Source organism: Mastomys coucha, unplaced genomic scaffold (assembly GCF_008632895.1).
Source record: "Mastomys coucha isolate ucsf_1 unplaced genomic scaffold, UCSF_Mcou_1 pScaffold18, whole genome shotgun sequence".
NCBI classification, from domain to species: Eukaryota; Metazoa; Chordata; class Mammalia; order Rodentia; family Muridae; genus Mastomys; species Mastomys coucha.
The window spans coordinates 86,458,394-86,478,323 of record NW_022196900.1 but is presented as its reverse complement, the minus strand read 5'-3'; the positions used below and the strand labels follow the sequence as shown (position 1 = coordinate 86,478,323).

The following is a 19,930-nucleotide window of genomic DNA, read 5'->3' as shown; positions in this document are numbered from 1 at the left end:
TGCTCCTCCCCTCCCTGGGTGCTCCTTCCCCTGGGTGCTCCTCCCCTCCCTGGGTGCTCCTCCCCCCGGGTGCTCCTCCCCTCCCTGGGTGCTCCTCCTCAGAAGTGTTTTCTCCTCAACAGGTTCACTTGCATTTCCTTTGCATTTTGCTCCTTTACATTTTGATTCCAGTGTCACCTTTTATTTGCATGGGTGTACATGTTCAAGTGTAGGAGCACATGTGTGTGCAAGTCATGTGCATGTATGTGTATACATGTGCATGTTGAGGCCAGATGTTAACACTGGGTGTCTTCCTCAGTTGCTCTCCACCTTTAATTTAATGTGTGTGAGTGAGTGTGTGCATGTGTGCTGTGTGTGAGTGTATGGCTGTGTGTGTGTGTGTGTGTGTGTGTGTGTGTGCCTGCAGACACACAATGCCACAGCAAGTGTATAGAGGTCAGAGGACACCTGAGGTTTCCTTCCCTCCTCCTACCATGTGGGGATGAGAGTCAGGTCAGCAGGCCGGCCTGCGAGCGCCTTTATTGATGGACTGATCTCACCAGCTTTCCACCTTAACTCTTTTTTTTTTTTTTTTTTTTTTGGCTTTTTGAGACAGGGTTTCTCTGTGTAGCCCTGGCTGTCCTGGAACTCACTCTGTAGACCAGGCTGACCTCGAACTCAGACATCTGCCAGCCCCTGCCTCCCAAGGCTAGGTTTCTTACTGAAGCTGGAGCTGACCAATTCAGTTAGACTGGCTGGCCAGGAAGCCCCATGCAGGGATCCACCTGTCTCTGCCTCCCCAGCACAGGAGTTACAGGCACAGGCCATCATGCTTGGCTTTTAACGTGGGTGCTAGGGATCTGAACTGAGGTCTTTATGCTTGTGTTGTGACCACTTTACTGACTAGGCCATCTTCCCAGCTCCAAATGGCACCCATTTTTCTTTAATATTTCTCCCAAATAACTTCCCTGTTCTCCCACCGTCTATCCCTATACCCAGCTTTATCATCCCCCTTAGTCCAGACCATTATTATTATTATTATTATTATTATTATTATTATTATTATTATCATTATTATTATTATTATTTATTATATTGCTTATTGTCTGTCTCTCTTGCAGGGATACTAATGTTTGGTCCACCACTTTATCCCAGCATCTAAAACCAGACATGGAAAAGATCACACAGGCAGAAATGCATGTCACACCAACACATACTGACTGCTGTTCCAACAGTGCACTCTGAACCAGTATAAAGCTTGGCCTCAGAGCCTGGGTTCCTGCCAGGCCTGGGCTTGGATCCTATTAGTGGGTATGAGGCTGGGAGTCCACAAGCTGAAACCAGGGATCTGTGAGCCCTCCACACCACGCTAGGAAGCCATGGCACTAAGAAATCCCAAAAGACGTGTGTGTAGAGGAAGCAGTGCCCTCAGGTCCAGCATGGAGGAGCCTCAGCAACTGCTTGATCCCTGCCACCACCACCCCCTCCAGTCTCCAGTCCTTTTACCTGCAATCCAGGCATTCCAGGGGGACCTGGTGGTCCGGGGACACCTGGGGGACCCTGTGGGAGAGAAGACAAAATCAGAGGTGGAAAAAGAGCTCCCTGCCACCATGGATGGCAGTAGTGTCATGGCGGGGAAAGCCGCGACAGGAGGCAAGACAAAGGACAGAAGCCACACACACCTGCGGGCCCGGCTGCGAGGAGCTGCCCATCCACAGTCCCGGAGCACCCTGGGTAGGAGTTGGGGTCGCAAAAGAAGGGGAGAGGTTATAGGCAAACGTCTACACCAAGCACAGAGCTGCATGGGGACGGGGCTGGCTGGGACACAAAACCTGGCAGGGCTCTTGCCCGCTGGCACCAGGCGAGGCAAGGAGCCAGGCCTCTCCGCCAGTGGGGAAAGGCAGGAAAAGAAGTTCAGCCCCACTCACCGGCATGCCCGAGAAGATGGGCTCTCCCCGAGAAGGACAGGAACACTCCCCTGGTTCACCCTGGCAAGACAAGAGCCTTGGTTTGAGGTGGCAAAGACAGAGGGTCCTCTGGAAACCTCATCTGGGAGGTCTGGCTCAGCCTCCTATGTCTTCTGGCAACCCGCAGGCCTCAGGCTCCTCAGATGCCCAGTGTGGACGATCATGAGTTGGACTCCATAGAGTGCCCGGGGACAGGTCGTGTATGGCGTGTAGTGGGCGTTTAGTTTAGTCACCCTCAGCCACTGCCCACATAATCTCACTGTAGCAATCATAGCTCCATCCTGCGCAGGCCCACTCCCCAAGGCCCTGGCTGGTGCTGTGCCCTTCTGTCCTGGTCCCTCATTCCTCCGCCTTGCCTCATCTTCTGACCCAGCTTCCCTGTGAAAGGACAGCTGTCCACTAAAGGGACCTTGGTGTTCTCTGGTCTTCTGGGATCATGGTTGAATTCTGAGTCACCATCATCTACATGAAGTCAGGGTAGTACCCACAGTTCCTGGAATCGGGAAGCAAGGCAACTCCACCCCTCCTCCAGCCTGAACAGCTGCTGTGGGGCCCTGGAGCTGTTGGGACTCTAGGAGTCCATTCCCAGAGAGCAGCAGCCTGGGTCCTTGACACTTACTTTCTCTCCTCGTGATCCCTTTTGGCCCTACAGAGAAAAAGACATACAGAGATGAGTAGGTGGGAGCGGGAAGCGGGTCCAGCCACAGCCCTCTGCTGCCTGGGCACTGTACTCAGGGACGCTCCTGGAAGTCTGTCCTCTCAGCCCCCCAGAGTCAGCTGGTGAGGCTGGGAGGCAGCAGGGCATTCGGTCACTCAACCTGCCTAGACAAGAACTATAGCAAACAGAGGCAGCCCTGCGCTCCCTGGTGTCCATATTCCAGAGAGGCGGGGATCCTGGCCAGGAGGTGAGGAGAGGAGGTTGGAGGGAAGGAGAAGAGGCTGTGTCCCTCCCCCACACCAGGTAGGTAACTACCAGAGAACAGTGAATGGGGCCCCCACACCCAGCCCCTACAGGGCAGTGCTATTCTGTTTTGCAAATGGGGAAACTGAGGCTTGAAGAAATTTCAGGTCACATGACCAAGCACACAGACCTGGCCCCAGGGATCTGTGTACCCAGAGTCCCTACTTCCTTCTTTTTCTCTTTGCACACATTCTCCCTATCTCTGTGATCTGAGATGGGAGAACAGAAGTTGTTTTATCAACTCCAAGACACTGTCATGTGCCTAAAGTCATACAGCTGGTGAGTGTGACTCACAGCTGGTGAGTGTGACACACAGCTGGTGAGTGTGACACACAATTAGTGAATGTGACACATAGATAATGAGTGTGACACAATTAGTGAGTGTGGCACACAGATAGTGAGTATGACACACAATTAGTGACACACAGCTGGTGAGTATGACATACAATTAGTGGGTGTGACATGAGTTGGTGAGTGTGACACAATTAGTGAGTGTGACATACAGATAGTGAGTGTGACACACAATTAGTGAGTGTGGCACAGTGAGTGTGGGCAGGCCAGGCGGCCTTCTGGGTGGGATATAACAGGAGAGGGTCTGTCAATGCTTCTGACTAGGAATGAAGCCTGAGCAAACACACAGATGCTCTGTGGCCTGGAGAGGTCACTCTGCTGCAGACATCCCCGTGATTGCCTTCCTGGGGGACAGTCCACCTTTACATCCAGGGTTCAAAGCCACCCTGGGACAAATGTCCAACTCCACCTTTACCCTAGGGCTCCCTGAGACAGGCAGGAATTCTGACTGTCTAGTTCTGCTGGGCAAAGCAGACCAGTCCATCTGGGCTTGGGCAAATCTCTGCCCCCTGTAGGCTTTGGCATGCCACCAGGCAGAATCTATCAACGTTCTCCAAATTCAAACAACAATTTCTCTAGGGATCTACAAAGGACAGGGAAAGCATAGGCTCACTAGGCTATTTTCAACACTACCAAAAGCTCAAGAAAAATTATCCATTTGCCCACGGCCCAGCATGGCATGGGCTGGCTGAAAGGTGGCATTTCTTTGATTCAGGCTAAAATTATCATTTTGTAAAATGCTGGTGGGTTCACGTGGAGTAGAAGCTGACTATTAGACAGGTCTTTGATGACTAAAATGAGAAAATGCACTTATTATCACTTAATCTATGCAATTTGCTCAATAGACACGTCTGTTAAGCATGGGGGTCATTGTCTTGGGCAGAGTGGAATAAAACGTTTCCATTCCCTCAGACACTCAGTGGATGGTCCCTATGGGCTCCAGGGTTTATAGTAAGGGGTGGGCTTCAAATCCCCAGCTCCACCTTCTACTCTCTGGTCTTTGCTCTCCCTGTGTATGGAAAATCCCAGCAGCTCCTAGCTCATGCCTGCAACCCCAGCACTTAGGAAGCTGAGAGAGGATGGTTACCCAAAGTTTAGTATGACCCTGGGCTACACAGCTGAGTTCCAGGTGAGTCTGGCCTAGAGTGTCAGTCCTTGTCTCTAAAATCAATGATAATCATTACAACGGCGCCTTTCTGTATGTTCAGAGCTGACTGAGCATAGGGGCCTCCATGGGCCACTGCCCCGAAAACGGGGATGACCATGTTCTCTTTATTCAGAAGCTAAAAATGTGGATCTCCAAGCAGAGTGGGGTGAGGCAGTGATACCTAGAGGCTGGGAGGAAGAGAAAGACCGAGGGAGCTGGATAATGGTGACCAAATTTCTATTAGTTTCGGTAAACAAGTCGAAGTCTTTTACAGAACAGGCAGGTGAACCCAGTTTACAAACAGCAAAGTGGCTGGTGGTTCTTGGACACAAAGAAATGATCAGAGGATGAAATGCTAATCACAAACACCGGTCCGGAGCACCTCGTGTGAATGTGCTCTGGTAATGCAGATAATTACTACAGCTGATTTTAAAAGTAAAATACTGGGCTGGAGAGATGGCTCAACAGTTAAAAGCACTCATTGCTCTTGCAAAGGACCCAGGTCAGAGTCCAACACCTATGTGGTAGTTCAGGACTATCTGCAACTGCAGATCCATGGGATCTGACACCTTATTCTGATCTCTACGGGCACCAGGCATGCATACGCAAGCAAAACATTCATACACATAAAATAAAAATAAAGGAACATAGTGTGTGTGTGTGTGCAGGTATGTGTATGGATACACATGTATGTATGTGTGCATGCATGTAAAGAGGTCAACTTTGGCTGTCATTCCACAGGAGCCATCTACCTTGGCTTATGTTTGATTTGTTTGTTTAAGAGATGGTCCCTCTTGGGTACCTGGGACTTTACAGTTAATCTAGGCTGACTGGCCAGTGAGCCCTAGGGAGTATAGTATTGGGGTTGCAGGCACATGCAGTCACATCTGACCGTTGTTTGTTGTTATTGGTGATTTTTTTTTTTTTGAGACAGGATGTGTCTATGCAGCCCTGGCTGTCCTAGAACTTGCTCTGTAGATCAAGTGAGCCTTCAACTCAAGAGATTCAGCTGCCTCTGTCTCCTAAGTTGTTTGTTTTTGAGCTAGGATCTCTCTCTATAGTTCTTGGCTATCCTGAAACAGGCTCTGTAGACCAGGCTGGCCTTGACCTTGAAGAGATCCAGCTGCCTCTGCCTCATGAATGATGGGATTAAAGCTGTTTGCTCCCATACCTGGCCACATCTGACTTTTTACATGGATGTGGGGATCCAGGGGTCAAACTTGGGGGCCTCATGCTTGTGCAGCAAGCACTTTACCCACTGAGCCAGCTCCCTAGTCCTTGAAAACATACACACACACACACACATTTTTAAAGAGACATAGTGAGAGATGACTCAGCAGTTAAGAGCACTTACTGCTCTTCCAGAGGACTGGAGTTCACTGCCTAGCATCCAAAGGTACACATACACGCACACACACACACACACACACACACAGAGAGAGAGAGAGAGAGAGAGAGAGAGAGAGAGAGAAAGAGAGAGAGAGAGAGAGAGAGAGAGAGAAAGAGAGAGAGAGAAGGAAACTTGGTGGAGATATATTACCATATTACCATTTAAAGGCAATCCCAGTGTTTCTTCCTTCCCTGAGGACAGCTCAGGAGACCTGTCTCCTCCCACCCCAGGCCACTGAGACAGGAGCATCAGCTCTGTGCCTTCCCCCAGCAGCAGTGTCATGGGCCCAACAACAGCTCCAGCATAGTCCTGTGTAGGAGAGGCTCTTACCGGAGGCCCAGAGACACTAGCACCAGGAGGTCCCATGGGTCCTATGGCTCCGTTGGGCCCTGGAGGTCCCTGTGGGGAGAAGACAGGCTGCTGAGGCACGATTTGAAGCCAGCAGTGAGATGTATGCAGTGGATCTCATGCACTGCTCTGACCGGCATCCAGTCCCCATGCTGCAGCTCCAACAAGGGCCCCCTTGCAGAAGAGGCTCACCTGGGCACCTTTCTCTCCAGCTGAGCCAGGTGGTCCCCGAGGTCCGGGAAGGCCCTGCAGATGGAAGCACATCTGGGGATCTCTTCTGGTAAAATGGCCCCTTGCCCTGTCAGCCACCTCCAGGCCATAGGAGACCTACCTGAGTGCCAGGCAAACCCTGGGTTCCAGGCTCCCCCTGCAAGTCAGAATGGGCAGTCTATGGCGCAGCGGCACCTGTCCCTTGTACCTGTGCCACTGGAAGATCTGGGAGGGTGTCTACCAGCCCCAACTCAAGAGGGCTCCCCAAGAAGGCGCAAGGGCTAAGGGCAAAGCCAAATTCTGGCAAAGCATGGTGGCATATGCCCTCCTTTAATCCCAGAGACAGAGGCACGGGCAGATCTGTGTGAGTTCAAGGGTAGCCTGCTCTACATAGTGAGTTCTAGGATAGACAGGGCTATGTAGAGAGACACTGTCTTCATTAAAAAAAAAAAAAAAAGGACCAATACAGATAGATATCAGGCCAAGGCTGCTGCTGTGACCCCTGGCCACAGAGCTGCGCCCTTAGCATCTAGTGACAGGAAGAGCTCCTGGATTGGGGAACTGGCAGCTATGGAAGTGTGGGAAGCAATCAGGAGGGCAAAGGTGAGGGGAGATACTCACCTGCGGTCCCTCAGCACCGGTGCCTGGAGTTCCAGGCTCTCCCTGAAGAGATAAAACAACCCTGGAAATTCTCAGCCCATCCCCCAGCCGCTCTAAAGCCTCCTCTACCTTTCACCAATCTGGAATCCCTCATTCTAGGCCTTCCTTCCCAAAGTTCTATTCTCTTCCTCCTCCACCACCACCACCACCTTCTCCTCCTCCTCCTCCTCCTCCTCCTCCTCCTCCTCCTCCTCCTCCTCCTTCTCCTCCTCCTCCTCTTCCTCCTCCTTCTAGAGAAGCACGGGGGGGGGGCTCAATTCCCATACGAACCTGAGTGCCCTTTGGTCCTGGGGGCCCTTGAACTCCTGGTAGACCAGGCTGGCCCTAAAAGGTACAAAGGAACCTATGGATACCCTTTGGTATATTGGGCAGATGGAGAACGCAACACACAGGCAGGGAAGGGTGGCAGGATGAGCCAATGGCACTTACTGGTTTACCCGGCCGACCCACACCTTCAGGACCTGGCTCTCCTTTGGGACCAGGTTTCCCAGGCAGTCCCGATACATCTGTCAACGCCCCCTGCAGGCTAGGGCAGGCAGTGCATCCATCACCCTGGTCAGAGACAGGGAGAGCCTGTGAGCTAGGACTGGTTGCCAGGCCTGGGGGCATTGCAAAGGGGCCCCCTGCCTCCTCTAGAGCCCCGCCCCTTTTCTGCCTCTCCTCCACGGAGAAAACAAAATAGATCCCAGATTCTTCAAGCTGCAGTAAAGTGCCTGTGGAATCTAATTCCCCGGGGGCTCCCTTGAGGCTCTCTGCAGTACCACTCATTAACGGCCCATTGATTTCTGTTTGCCCACACAACAAACTCCTCTCCCAGGCCTTCCCGACCGACCTTTTCTCCTTTTGGTCCTGCAGGACCCCGAACCCCAGGCTCTCCAGATATTCCAGGCTGCCCTGTGGTGCCTGGCGTTCCAGGGTCTCCTGGATTCCCAGCATCTCCCTGTAAGGAGTCAAGTTTAAGGGGGACAGGTGTCACCCCAAGCTGGGGACAAGGTGCCCCTTGAAACCTGTGGGCAGTCACAGTCCCTTCCGGGGGCTGGGGGCAAAGAAGGGAGTGGAGATTGGTAGGAGCAATCAAGCAAAGGGGAGTGGTTTGTTTCAGAGAGACGGGCGGGTGGGGAGGTAGGGGGGTCACATGGAGTTGATGGATAGGGAGGTGGTGAGGGTCTGGGAGGAGTTTTGGGAAAAACTGATTAGAATACATTCCATTAAAAATATATTTTCAATTAAGGAAGAAAGGAAGGAAGAAAAGAGAGAAAGAGAGAGGGAAGAGGGAGGAAGGGGGGCAGAGAGCCTGTATGGCGACCAGGGTACCCCCTCACCTCTATGCCCATTCACATTTCTCACCTTCTGCCCCTTGAGTCCACGCTCTCCTGCTTTACCCTAAGGAGGAAAATGGTCTGGGCACTGGTTTCCTCAGAATGAACACCCCTGGGTACCCAGCACTGTGGAAGACCCAGGGGATGTGGCCGACTGTGAGACACAATGCTAGAGAACCTGTCTAGCGTTGGACTGTATGACCTAGGCCGGTCACCTCACCTATCCCCTCATCTAGCCTCAGTTTCCCCATCTGTCAAACGAGGGTGATAGAGCAGTGTAGGCTTCTGCACCATCGAGTTCTTGTGAGATTCTTCTCCGGCTTGGCCCGTGTTTGCTGTCACCATCAAGCAGCAGCCATCAGACCACAGCCACTCTGCCATTTCTCCAGTGTCTCTTGTGTGCCACTCAGGGCTTCACACAAATCATGACTGAGCTTCACCTTCAAGGACAGGACCCAGAGGGACAGACAACAAAAGTGGCTTGCTCAAGTCAAAGATCTTATGAAGAAAAAAAATCAGAGCCAGCTTGGATCCCAGCTCTGCTGAGGCTGCACCATTCTATGTCCCAGGATGAAGAACAGAAGTGTGTATAAGGGACGCAAGCAGGCTGTGCTAGACACAGAGGTGATGATCTCATCCCCTTTGGCCCTTCTGCCCAGGAAGTCTAGAGAGGCTGTGTGGACCACTGCTATTTTGTGCACCCTGCCCACCATCTCCAGAATTTACCTGCTTCCCAGGCAGCCCAAAGCCTGGGGGCCCAGGCTCTCCCTTCTCTCCAGCTGGGCCGGGCAGATGAACCACATGAGTGTCCCCATCTTGTAGCTTGGACAAGGCTGTGCAGGGCTCACATGGCTCCCCCTGCAGAGCAAGGATATTAGGTTAAGGGGTTCCTGCTACCTGAGGCTTGGGATCTGGGGTTGCAGAACTTAGCCAGCTCCAATGTGGAACATCTGCCAAGTGAGGGTTGTCTCAGGAGAGACTGGGAGCATGGGACAAAGCGAGATGGAAGCAAGACCATACTAGTAAGAGCCAGAATTTACCCCACAAACTGCAGGGAACCCAGGATTTGGAGTACAATGGGACAGAACAGAGGCATCTTCTTCAGAGGTGTTCCCTGACAGCATGCAAGGGATGCCCCAGACTGACCTTTGCCCCTTTGATGCCAGCTGGTCCCACTGGTCCTGGTGGCCCCTGCATGAGAAGCCACATAAGACGCTGCCCAGCACCAGCCTAGCCTGTGCAGACACAGCCCAGGCCTCTCAGCTCCCATGTGGAGGGCAGCTCCTCCCACCTTGCACTCCCCTAAACCACTGCTACCTCAAGAGTACCTACCGGAACTCCAGCCGGCCCTGCATCGCCAAAACTACCCTGAGGGTCGAGCAGAGAGCACAGAGTTAAAGAGGAAGCAGGGCAGAGCTGCAGGTACATGAGTGAATCTTTGGGATGCCCACTGGCAAGAGAAAGTGAGCCGCAGGGACTAGGACTACTCCCAACTCCCCAAGGAGCCCCTGACCAGCCATAGTCTTGAAGCTAAGTCTCTACAACTGGCTCCCATCCCAGAAGCCCAGGCCTGGCCTCACACTCCTCAGGCTGAGATCACCTAGTCTTTTCTTCAAGAGCTGTTCATCAAATGCCCTTTGGTCCTGAGCACTGGGCTAGGTGCTATGAATGTGAATATCACAGACAAAAAAATCCCTCCTGGGCCTTGCACACTTAAGAACTTTTTTATTAAAAATAAATAAATAAATAAAAACAAAGTAACCCTATGCTATGTAGTTCAAGATTGACCTTGAACTTATGATCCTCCTGTCTTGGGTCACTTGCATCACCTTACCCAGTTTATATAGTGCTGAGGATCAAGGTCAGGGCTTTGAGCATACCAGGCAAAGACTCTACCAATTGAAGTATATTCTCAGCTCTGTGTGTGTGTGTGTGTGTGTGTGTGTGTGTGTGTGTGTGTGTGTGTGTGGTATGTATACATGGGTAGTGGCCAGAGGTTGACATCGGGCATCTTCCCCAATCATTCTCCAGTGCTGTGGCTCCTGGTTTTTTAGGTGGATGCTGAGAATTCAAATTCAGGTCCTCATGCTTGCAAGGCAAGCACTTTATGCCTGGAGCTTTTAAAAGAGTAACCTTAAGCGGTAATGAGTGTGATGAAGGAAACAAGGTAATGATGTAGACCAAGAAGGGATCCAGTTTATATGGGTGGTCAGAAGTAGGACCATGATCACAGAAAGACAAGAATGATGCCTGCTATTGGAAGGAGGTGGGAGGGAGCCTTCTGTGTTTCTAAGGGAGTAAAGTCTGGAGGTGGGAAGAGTCTCCACATGTTCCAGAGTGGAAGGAGGCTCTGATGGCTAAAGCAAAGTAAGGCACAGAGAAGAGGAGGGGAATCTAGGAGGGAGGGTGTTCAGAATGAGGGCCAGCAGGACTGTGGCACAGAGTCAAGTCCCAGAAGGCATGTAAGCAGGAAGCCCTGTCACTGCAGTTCTTTCTACAAAAGCACACTAACTGCTCAGTGATAAATGGGCCGTTGAAGGGCCGCAGTAGACACATGCAGGCCAGAGGAGGTCACTACCATCAGGAGTGAGGCCATGGGGACCCAGCGGCACACGTGAGAGAAGCAGGGGGAGCCGAGGGAGATGTGGCAGAACCATCGGGACTTGTGTCTGGCATGGGGTGAAGGGGTAAATGATGTGGGAAAGGAGTGAAGGATGACGTTGGCTTTGGAGACTTGGGTTATGCTATCTGCTGTGATGGAAAAGGCTGGTCATGCTTGGTGGCACAGGCCTCTAAGCTAGCTACTTAAGGAGGGGTAGGTAGGAGGATCACAGGCCTGTCTGAGGTACGCTGTGAGTTCAAAGCCAGCCTGGGCAATTTAGTGAGACCCTATCTCAAAATAAAGGGTAAAATAAGGGTTCCTTGGGTCTCTATGGAGCAGGGGATATAGCTCAGTGTAGAGTGCTTGCAAAGCATGTGCTAGATCCTGGTCAATCTCAGTAATAGGCACATGTGTGCATGCTCACACATACACACACACATACACATACACAGAGGCATGGGCACATACACACTAATGGAAGGAGAGCAGGGTTTGGGACAGGTACTAAAACTCCATTTGAGAAATACCATGTGAGTCTGAACACACACCGCAATGTGTCTCCCACTTGATACTCATATCCACAGAGCAACCCTCAATTAGAAATCCAATTCAGTCATCTATCTCCAGAACAATCATAAATACAAGTGTGAACACGGGTATCCAAATCCAGCTAATCAGCCGAGAAGTGGAGATCATAGACTCTGGAGCCAGACTTCCCTGGGGCTTAAACACCCACGAGGCATTGGGAGATTCCCCAAGCCTTTTAATGTCTTTTTCCTCATCCAGAAAATGGGAATAGTAGAGAAATGTACTCCAGTAGAACTTGGGAGAATGAAACAAGATTAAAACATTCGCAAGGCTTGGAACTGTGCCTGGCACGTAATAAGAAAAGGAGAGTTAAATATTATTTTGCTTTAAGGTAGTCTTGGATATGCTTAATCGTTTTAGATTATCATTAAATTAAAAATACAACACTAAGGAATTCTCTTGGAGAACATGAGGTTCTTGAAACTAAATTCCTTGACTCTGCTCAGGGAAATCCTGATGGATGTGTTTCTCTGTGAGGCTGCAGTTTGACCCCTGCCTCACTAGCCTCCCAGGGCTGCTTCCCCCTGCCTTGTCAGTGCCCCTGATATCTAGCCCAGGACTCACCTTCTCTCCTTTCAGGCCTCTGGGCCCAGGAATTCCAGATTTGCCCTTAAAACAAAACGAAACACCAAGATGGAGTTGCAGCACCTTTGCCTGACACCCCGCCAAGCTCCTGGTTTCCTCCAAGCTCCCAGCAAGAGAAAGGAACGAGGATTGCTAGACAGTTACCACTTTATGAGAAGAAGCCTAGCACAAGGATGGAGGAAAGTGCCAGAGTGTAGGCTGCTTTGTGGCTACCTCTTGGTCCCTGCCCCAAAACATGGGACCCTAAGAGCCAGGACAGTCACTAGTATGCTAAGGGCAGGCCCCTTACCGGAAGGCCAGGTAAACCATGGCCAGGGGAGCCCATGTCTTCACTGCCCCCTGAGGAGGGCCCAAGATGCTGGGCCCCAACACCTGAACTGCAGGATGAGCAGGGTTCCCCCTAGGGAAGGAAGAGAACAGTCAAAATTCTCTCAGGCAGACAGCCAGTCTTCACAAAGACCAGGGCACAGGGGCGCCTCACCTTCTCTCCTTTCATTCCTTGGATGCCTGGATCTCCCTGTAAGGAAAAAAAAATTGGTTTGTGGGCTAAGACTAGGCAAATTGGGGCAGCCCAAATTCTCTAGCTGTATTTAAGGACAGAGTGTGACACACAGCATATATGTCCTTTAAATGAGGGATTCACCCCAGAAGCAGTGCCCATCAACCCATAGAACAAAAAAGGAAATAAATGTAGCCTAAATGTCCACATTAGAAAGTTCTTTACATACCCGGTCACCTTTCAGTCCAACAGTTCCTAGGCCCTCCTGAGAGAGAGGGTATACGAAGGAGTCAGGTGAGGAAGCTAGACCAGGACCTTAACCCTTGTCCTAACCACTTCCTTTCATTTCTCTACCCAATATCTAAACCAGCCAAGCTTCACTCACAGTAAGAGATGGTTCCACCCTACCTTGCCCAAAGGATACCCTAGAGTCTCTTGGGGAAAGTGCTGGGAGGTTGCCATGGAAACCTGGGATGACACTCTAGCCTACCCCAAGCTCTATGGTTCCAATCCCATCTAGGCTACACTTGGCCTAATCTCAGTGGTACTGAGAAGCATCCAGGCCCTTGTTTCTGCCTTGTTTTGTATATGTGTTCCTCAGTAGCCACTTGGGCACTCACCCTGGCTGGAGCAGGATCACCTGGTTCCCCTTTAGGCCCTGGTTTTCCAGGGAGCCCCACAAAATTCTGGAACCCTTCGGGCAATGTTGGGCACACTTCACAGGGGTCACCCTAGCAGAAGAGAAGAGCCACAAGAGGTTAGGGTGGGGCTAAGACCTCAGGAAAGACCTCCTGTCAGACCTGTTCTAGGTGTTTCCCATCATCAAAGTGGACAACAGGACAACTGCAGGGGCTGCCTGTTCAAGTGACTCATTCATTCAGAAAAGGAGTCCCCAACATCCTGAAACTATGTCCTCAAAGCAAGCCAGGGGAGATTATATGTGTCCCATTGACAGATATGAGACTTGGGCTGAGAGAGAAGCTAAATGGCTCTCTATGCTCATAGACCATGCAGATGTCTTGGGGCTTGTAGTCACTCACCGGCTTCCCTCCTGGGCCTTCCTTTCCTGGTATTCCAGACCAAGGCAGGGTCTGGATCTGACTGACACCCCACCCCACACACCCCAGGCAGGCCCTGATCTGATCATAAACCTTAATAAAATAAGTGAGGTCAGCTGAGGTCAGCTGAGGCAGGTCCAGCACCTGGGCAGAATGTCTCTGCTACTCAGAGTGGAACTTGTTCCCAACTCAACCCAGCCTAGGGCAGCCAGGCACAGAGCTTACCTTCTCTCCCTTAGTCCCAGGCATTCCTGGCTTCCCCTATTGGGAAAGTTTAAAAAAGAAGAAGAAGAAGCATGGGGCATTAGTGCCGGGCACAAGGATTGGTATTTGGTATATTGCTATGCCGGGAAGGAGCTGAGGACCCAAACTCTTTCCCCTGAAGGCTCTAGAAGAACAGATCTGGGCATGGGGGGCTTGTAGTCACTCACCGGCTTCCCTCCTGGGCCTTCCTTTCCTGGTATTCCAGAGCTGCCCTGTAATCAGAAGAGTTAAAGGGGAGGCTCCACTGATGTGACCTCTGCTCGTTTGCCCCTTCCTTCGGACCCTCAGCTGAGCCTCCCAGCTCTATGTGGACCACTAACCCTTTCTTCCTATTGCCTGTCTTCCTGTGTGCCTAGCTCCGGAAAAAGATAAGAGATGACAAGGGCTCTGAGTACCCTTCCCGAGTACAACAAGGAGGAGGTGACAGACAGACAGACAGACAGACAGACAGACAGACAGACAGACAGTTCCAGTACTGGCTGCTCACTAAGGCCAAGGCCCCCACCCCCACCTCCACCCCATTCACCCTGGCTGAACTGAGCCTCTTAGCCCAACTCCTGGTCACCTCCTGACACACACATTGTGTGATCATACATCCTTCCCCCTGTGTCAATGACACCCCTGTGCTTACCTTTTCTCCCTTAGGGCCTGGTGGGCCACCTGGATCTCCCTGATGGCAGAAACAGGGTGGTACAAGTTTTCTCTTTACAGCATGGTGATCAGTTTTGTCTTAAGCCACCCTCCAACCCGCACTCCTGGGACTGGGTCTTATTTCCAATTCAGCCCCATCCTGGGGTGGGGGGGGAGACAAAGGTCTCCCAGGAGGGCGGCAGACCAAGTGAAGAGCACTTACAGGAGTCCCAGGCAGTCCTATCCCGGGTGGTCCTGGGAGGCCAGGGGGCCCAGGCTCTCCTGCCAGTCCCTCAGGCCCAACAAAGCCAGGGTCTCCCTGTCACACAGGTAAGTGAGTATGAGAGAGGCACCACCTTACCCCTACCGCCCGCCCCTTCCCACACCCAGGCCTGTAACTCACTTTCTGCCCTTTGGGCCCAATGACACAGATCTCTCCTGGCCGACCCTGTGGATAAGAAGGCCAGGTAGGGACAACCAGGATCCTGGCCCCTGCCTCATTGAGACAGGGCGTAATTACCCACCTGTACCTCACTCACCTTCCCTCCCCCAATGCCAGACCCCAACCTGGTGCCCAGAGACCAGCAAATGTCAAAGGCCGAGAGTCAAGAGGCCTGGGTTCAGTATCTGCACCCGCTTTGCTATGCCTCCTGAGACATAGCGCCTCACTTCCTTGGCCAGGAGGAGGAGGCTGGATCTCTGAGTTAGATTCTAGCACTCTGAAGCCTAGTGAGAGGGTTCCCAGCCACATACATCTCGTCCTGGCTTTCCTGGCAGTCCTTTGAGACCTCCATCGCCCTTCTCCCCTTTCTGGCCCTGGAGAAGAAAGAGGCGGGAGCAGGCTGAGGAAGAGCAGCAGCAGAGTTCCTGTCAGGGGAGGGGCAAGTGCCTTCCAGCATCCCCCTCCCTGACTCTGCCTCTTCTAAAGAGGAATGTCTTCCACAGGAGGGCAGACAACAGAAAGAACTTCCAAACCAGCCAGACAGCTCATTCAACAAGTGTGCAGTCATTCCCTTCTAGATGTGGTGGGTGTTTGGACCAGGCAGAAGGCTAGAAGGGATGGGGACGAGCCAGTCAATCCTGCCAACTGTCACCATCCTCTAGGAAGACCTTAGATACTTCCCTCCTCTTGAATGTAGGACCATCCAGGCACCTACCCCTCCAAACCTAAACCTATTATTACCTTCTGGCCTGTTGATCCCGGGGGTCCTGAGGGTCCCTAAGATGAGGAGGCACAAATGAATGATGAGGCTGAGCCCAGGATCCATCCTGCCCTGTGGCGGGTCCCAGGCTTACCGAGTCCCCTGATTCTCCCTTCTCTCCTTTTGGGCCTTCTGCACACTGACAAAGGAGACGAAGGTTAGGCCAGAATGACCCTGGCCCCAGCCCTGAAATAAGCCTTACCTCCCAGTCAGTCTTACCTGAAGTGGGGCATCTGGGGAGATGCGAACACAGTCATTGCCCTGTGAGTAAGAAACAGGGGTCAAGGCTAGGACCTTCCTGGGGTGTCAACAAAAACCTGTTGCTAGGAAAGGCCCAGGCACCCCTAGGATAGAAGCTTGTGCATATTAGCCCCTATTGAACCCTGTCCAAACACCCAAGTGGCCTGCTTCCCATGAGAAGAGGGGGTACTAGTTTACACCCTATGAAGCCCTGGCTAGGTGGGAGAGGCCCTGACGTGGACTTGTTTAGGGCACTTACCCGGGCTCCCTTCTCTCCCTTGGGGCCTGATGGTCCAGTCAGTCCTCGTTCACCTTTCCCTCCCTGTGGGTAAAACCAGAATGATGACTGTGCTGAAAGGGAGCCTCCAAAAAGTGCTCCCCACCCCTGGTTGCCTCCACCCATCTACTCTACACACACACACACACACACACACACACACACACACACACCCTCCTCCAACCCCCCACACCATGTGCTCATTACACACAGTATATGGATTCCATATACACCAAAAGGCTATTTGGCAAACCTACAGGCTCACGCAGGGAGTGTCCCTTCCCCCACACCCACGGGCATGCACATTAGCAAGCACAACAGCATATCCTCCGCACGTGGACGCGTCGCATAGACACGCAGGATGACATAAACCCATGACAGCTAATTGTCAAGTTTCCTGAGCTCAAGCCCCGTGCTTGCTAACACAGGACTCGGGGCAGAGGCAGGTCACCTCCCTGAGGCTCAGATTCTTCACCAATAAAATAGAAGTGATGCAACACCTGTCTCCAGGCATAAGCAAAATAGATGGGGGTGCTGTAGGCAAGACGATGGGCAGAGCCCACATGCTCACAGCCAGCAAAGGAAGAACAGTATTTGCCTACATGAGCCATGCTCACCCGTCACTCATTAGGTCTACAGGTGTATATGGGTTCAACCTTCAGCCTGTGGCCACATGGGCACAGACATGTGTTCTAGAACATACAGGCATGCCCACACACAATCACTCTGACCTATGACTGACAGCCCCCACCCCCGACACCCAAGGGGAGCACTGTATACACACAAACCCACTCGTTCCAACACATGCTTAAGCACGGAGGGGAGGGGTGTAGTCCTGCTATAAATACAAGACAGAGCCACACAAAGTGGGAAGGACCAAGGAAGATAGGAGAATTCTGTTTACTTCTAGGTCTTACCTTGAGGCCAGAGAGACCAAGTGTGACCTAAGGGAACAGAAGAAGGGAGAGAATATTGAACCAGCGACCCAGAAGGAACGAGCAAGTCAGCTGGGTTCACATAGCATGATGGCAGGACCAGGGTCCCAACCCCCATTCCGCCTCCTAGGCCAATTAGCATGCTGGCTCTGTTTTTCAAGGCTATAAAGCCAACATAGGGGTCTACTTCCTCCAACCTCCTGCCTTTGGCCAGCCCCACCTCAAATTGTTAGGCTAACATGGTCACTCAGTTGCCATGGCAACCCTAGCACATCTGGGATTTGATGGGAGACTGGGTAGAAAGAGGCAGGCAGGCAGGAGGAAATGTGGGTACTTCTAAGTCCCCCCAGAATTAGGGGGTTCATGCCCTTTGTGAATGGATGCTCAAAACACAGTAACTCTCGCTGCCTATGGATAGGGCACAAGAGGTACCAAATGGCTCCAACTCCCAGTGGGAAGGCTGGGCTGGGCGAGCTCTGAAGGAGGAAGAGAATGCCCAGGCTCTGAGCTGTGTAACACTGGGCTTTTCTTCCCCTGCTCTAGGGGGAAGAACAAGGTAGCTTATGGTACCTTCCGGTCAAAGTGGGTCTGAGGCTCAGAGGCAACTGCACAGCTGCAATCAGCAACCAAGGTCCTGAGTCCTGTTCTCGCCCCACCCCATCCCCTAAGCAGGCCACCACCCTGGATCACAACACTCCATTGAAACTTCAGGGCCAGTGCTGCCTTCTAGGCAGCCCTGGCTTGGTGGGCTTAGGGGTGGGGACAAGCCTAGCTCTGGGAATCAAGCAGGGGAGTGATGGGAAATTGAACAAAGCCCCCCTTGTCCTCTACCAGGAAGCTCTAGTCCACTCCAGGCAACACCCACTCCCAGACTGGCTGTACTCCTTCATTGACTCACATTGCTCTCCCGGGCACTGTGGGCACAGGGTGGGCACTGAAAAGGAAGAACAGGCCCGCGGGTCAATTCTGAGCCTCTAAGATTAGCCCTGCCCAGCACAAGTCTGCACCACACACACACACACACACACACACACACACACACACATGCACGCGCACGCACACGCACACGCACACGCACGCACACTCGCACGCACGCTCACATGCACGCTCGCACGCACGCACACACACACCTCAAGGCCCAAACAGAGCCTCTTTAAAAAGAACAAAAGAAAGCTGAGCCAGCAACTGTAAAGCAGTAAGAAGCCCAAGGCCACACGGTATGTCAGGGAAGAAGGGTTTCACAGCTAAGACTTAGCTTTGCCCTATGATGCCCATGGCCATTGACCTTCAGCACAGCAGGGATGGCTTCCTGGACTTCCACCCTACAATCCAGGGCAATCAAGGCCTAGAGTTGGGCCCTCAGGAATCTTGGGTGCTTCAGTTATCCATCACCCCCCACACCTTAGGCTCCGAGCCTCAAACCTTTATCCAAGGAGTGAGTGCTAACACCTGCCTCCCAGTGTCTTAGAGTCCAGCCCAGACAAAGGCTCACCTCGTTGACTCCAGTCTCCTGGTGGGCCTGAGAAGAGAAAAAGGAGGCATGGAGTGGGAGAGGAACCTGGAACTAAACATTGCCCTTGTGCAAAAGCGGGCAGGAGCCAGCTCTCTAGAGAATGCCCAGTACTGTGTCCCGCCCAGCCTGTCTTTCCTTCTCAGAGCTGGCACCATGCAGCCAAGCTCTGTCCAGGCAGGAAGAGAGTGGGAGTACAGCATCTTTTCCAAGCATTTTATAGAGGGAATGCAGAGCAGACAGAGGGCACCGTGGGCTCACCCCCTCAGCCACCATCTCTACCTTTGTCCCCCTTTCTGCCTTCTGGCTGCTTCTTCCCATCAGTTGTGTGTCCACCTGGGCAGACAGAGGGACAATTTTGGGGTCCGTGCTGGAATGGGGCATCCAGGCAGAGTACATGGATGCCAGGCACCCCTCAGTTTGGCATCTGGCACCTCCCAGATCATCAAGGGTTTGCTCAGGCCCCTGAGGCTGCCCCCACGGGCACCCCCCCCATGTGATGTCATAGAAAACAGGCATTGAATCAATGGGATCTTGTGTTTCTGCAGCCAAAGGCTGGGCATGCTGCCTGGGTAGGCAGGGATATTGCCCAGCCTGAGGGTAGGGCTGAGGGAAGGAAGAGGTTCCCCTGCCATCTCCAAAGAACCCGAGAGTGGACAGGGTGGCTGGCCATGGTGCTGGGAAAGTAAGAGAGCCCAGAGTCCAGTGCAGCCTGGCCTCTAGGCCCAGATATCCCTGTAGAGGAGAAACTGCAAATGGGGTCCCACCCTCCACAGGATGGTCCTGCCAGGGTCAGAAATAGAGCAGCATAATGCTCAGTGCTAACAAGTAGCAGGCACAAGGTCACATCTCTCTGCCTCCCTGAGTTCCGTAAGGTAAGACCTACACGGAGCCCACATTTGGGGGACGTCCCCAGCCTAGGTACATGCTCAGCCGGACCTGGTGGCAGACCTCAGCCAGGTTAGGAGTGGAACCGTCTCCCCTATGTCTCCTCTGCTCACCCACCTTGCTGTTCTGAGGTTCCTCCAAGCAGAAGCAGCGGGTGTAGACCTTGCCCTCTGTCTGAGGATTGATCTCAATGAGCTCATTACTCTGGGTGTCCCGGCGTGACTTGGAGGCCTCTGGGGGACACTGCTCAATATGGGAGAAAGGTAGCCAGGGTCTGTACAGAGGCAGACGGCCGCCTCAGACCTCTGCCATCCCTGTGC

At 52.5% G+C, this 19,930-nt stretch overlaps 1 protein-coding gene across 6 annotated transcripts in view; it reads right to left on the bottom strand.

Annotated features, from left to right (window-relative positions):
• Col16a1 (collagen type XVI alpha 1 chain) overlaps positions 1–19,930 on the bottom strand; it is a 51,524-nt gene that overhangs the window by 25,021 nt on the left and 6,573 nt on the right. For 4 of the 6 annotated variants that reach the window (XM_031378818.1, XM_031378814.1, XM_031378815.1 and 1 more), the window contains 35 exons: positions 19,728–19,853; positions 19,005–19,058; positions 18,705–18,731; positions 18,111–18,146; positions 17,195–17,221; positions 16,260–16,322; positions 15,980–16,021; positions 15,855–15,899; positions 15,742–15,777; positions 15,312–15,374; positions 14,962–15,006; positions 14,782–14,877; positions 14,560–14,598; positions 14,096–14,140; positions 13,890–13,925; positions 13,227–13,337; positions 12,836–12,871; positions 12,589–12,624; positions 12,397–12,507; positions 12,087–12,131; positions 9,665–9,700; positions 9,479–9,523; positions 9,059–9,190; positions 8,361–8,396; positions 7,846–7,953; positions 7,443–7,565; positions 7,284–7,337; positions 6,975–7,016; positions 6,475–6,510; positions 6,336–6,389; positions 6,126–6,194; positions 2,566–2,592; positions 1,908–1,967; positions 1,662–1,709; positions 1,486–1,539 (listed from right to left, as the gene is read on the bottom strand). In XM_031378818.1, coding sequence (XP_031234678.1) covers positions 1,486–1,539; positions 1,662–1,709; positions 1,908–1,967; positions 2,566–2,592; positions 6,126–6,194; positions 6,336–6,389; positions 6,475–6,510; positions 6,975–7,016; positions 7,284–7,337; positions 7,443–7,565; positions 7,846–7,953; positions 8,361–8,396; positions 9,059–9,190; positions 9,479–9,523; positions 9,665–9,700; positions 12,087–12,131; positions 12,397–12,507; positions 12,589–12,624; positions 12,836–12,871; positions 13,227–13,337; positions 13,890–13,925; positions 14,096–14,140; positions 14,560–14,598; positions 14,782–14,877; positions 14,962–15,006; positions 15,312–15,374; positions 15,742–15,777; positions 15,855–15,899; positions 15,980–16,021; positions 16,260–16,322; positions 17,195–17,221; positions 18,111–18,146; positions 18,705–18,731; positions 19,005–19,058; positions 19,728–19,853 — 2,043 coding nt within the window. The remainder of the gene's footprint in view (positions 1–1,485; positions 1,540–1,661; positions 1,710–1,907; positions 1,968–2,565; positions 2,593–6,125; positions 6,195–6,335; positions 6,390–6,474; positions 6,511–6,974; positions 7,017–7,283; positions 7,338–7,442; positions 7,566–7,845; positions 7,954–8,360; positions 8,397–9,058; positions 9,191–9,478; positions 9,524–9,664; positions 9,701–12,086; positions 12,132–12,396; positions 12,508–12,588; positions 12,625–12,835; positions 12,872–13,226; positions 13,338–13,889; positions 13,926–14,095; positions 14,141–14,559; positions 14,599–14,781; positions 14,878–14,961; positions 15,007–15,311; positions 15,375–15,741; positions 15,778–15,854; positions 15,900–15,979; positions 16,022–16,259; positions 16,323–17,194; positions 17,222–18,110; positions 18,147–18,704; positions 18,732–19,004; positions 19,059–19,727; positions 19,854–19,930) is intronic. The other 2 variants (XM_031378816.1, XM_031378817.1) reach the window with 1 other exon arrangement.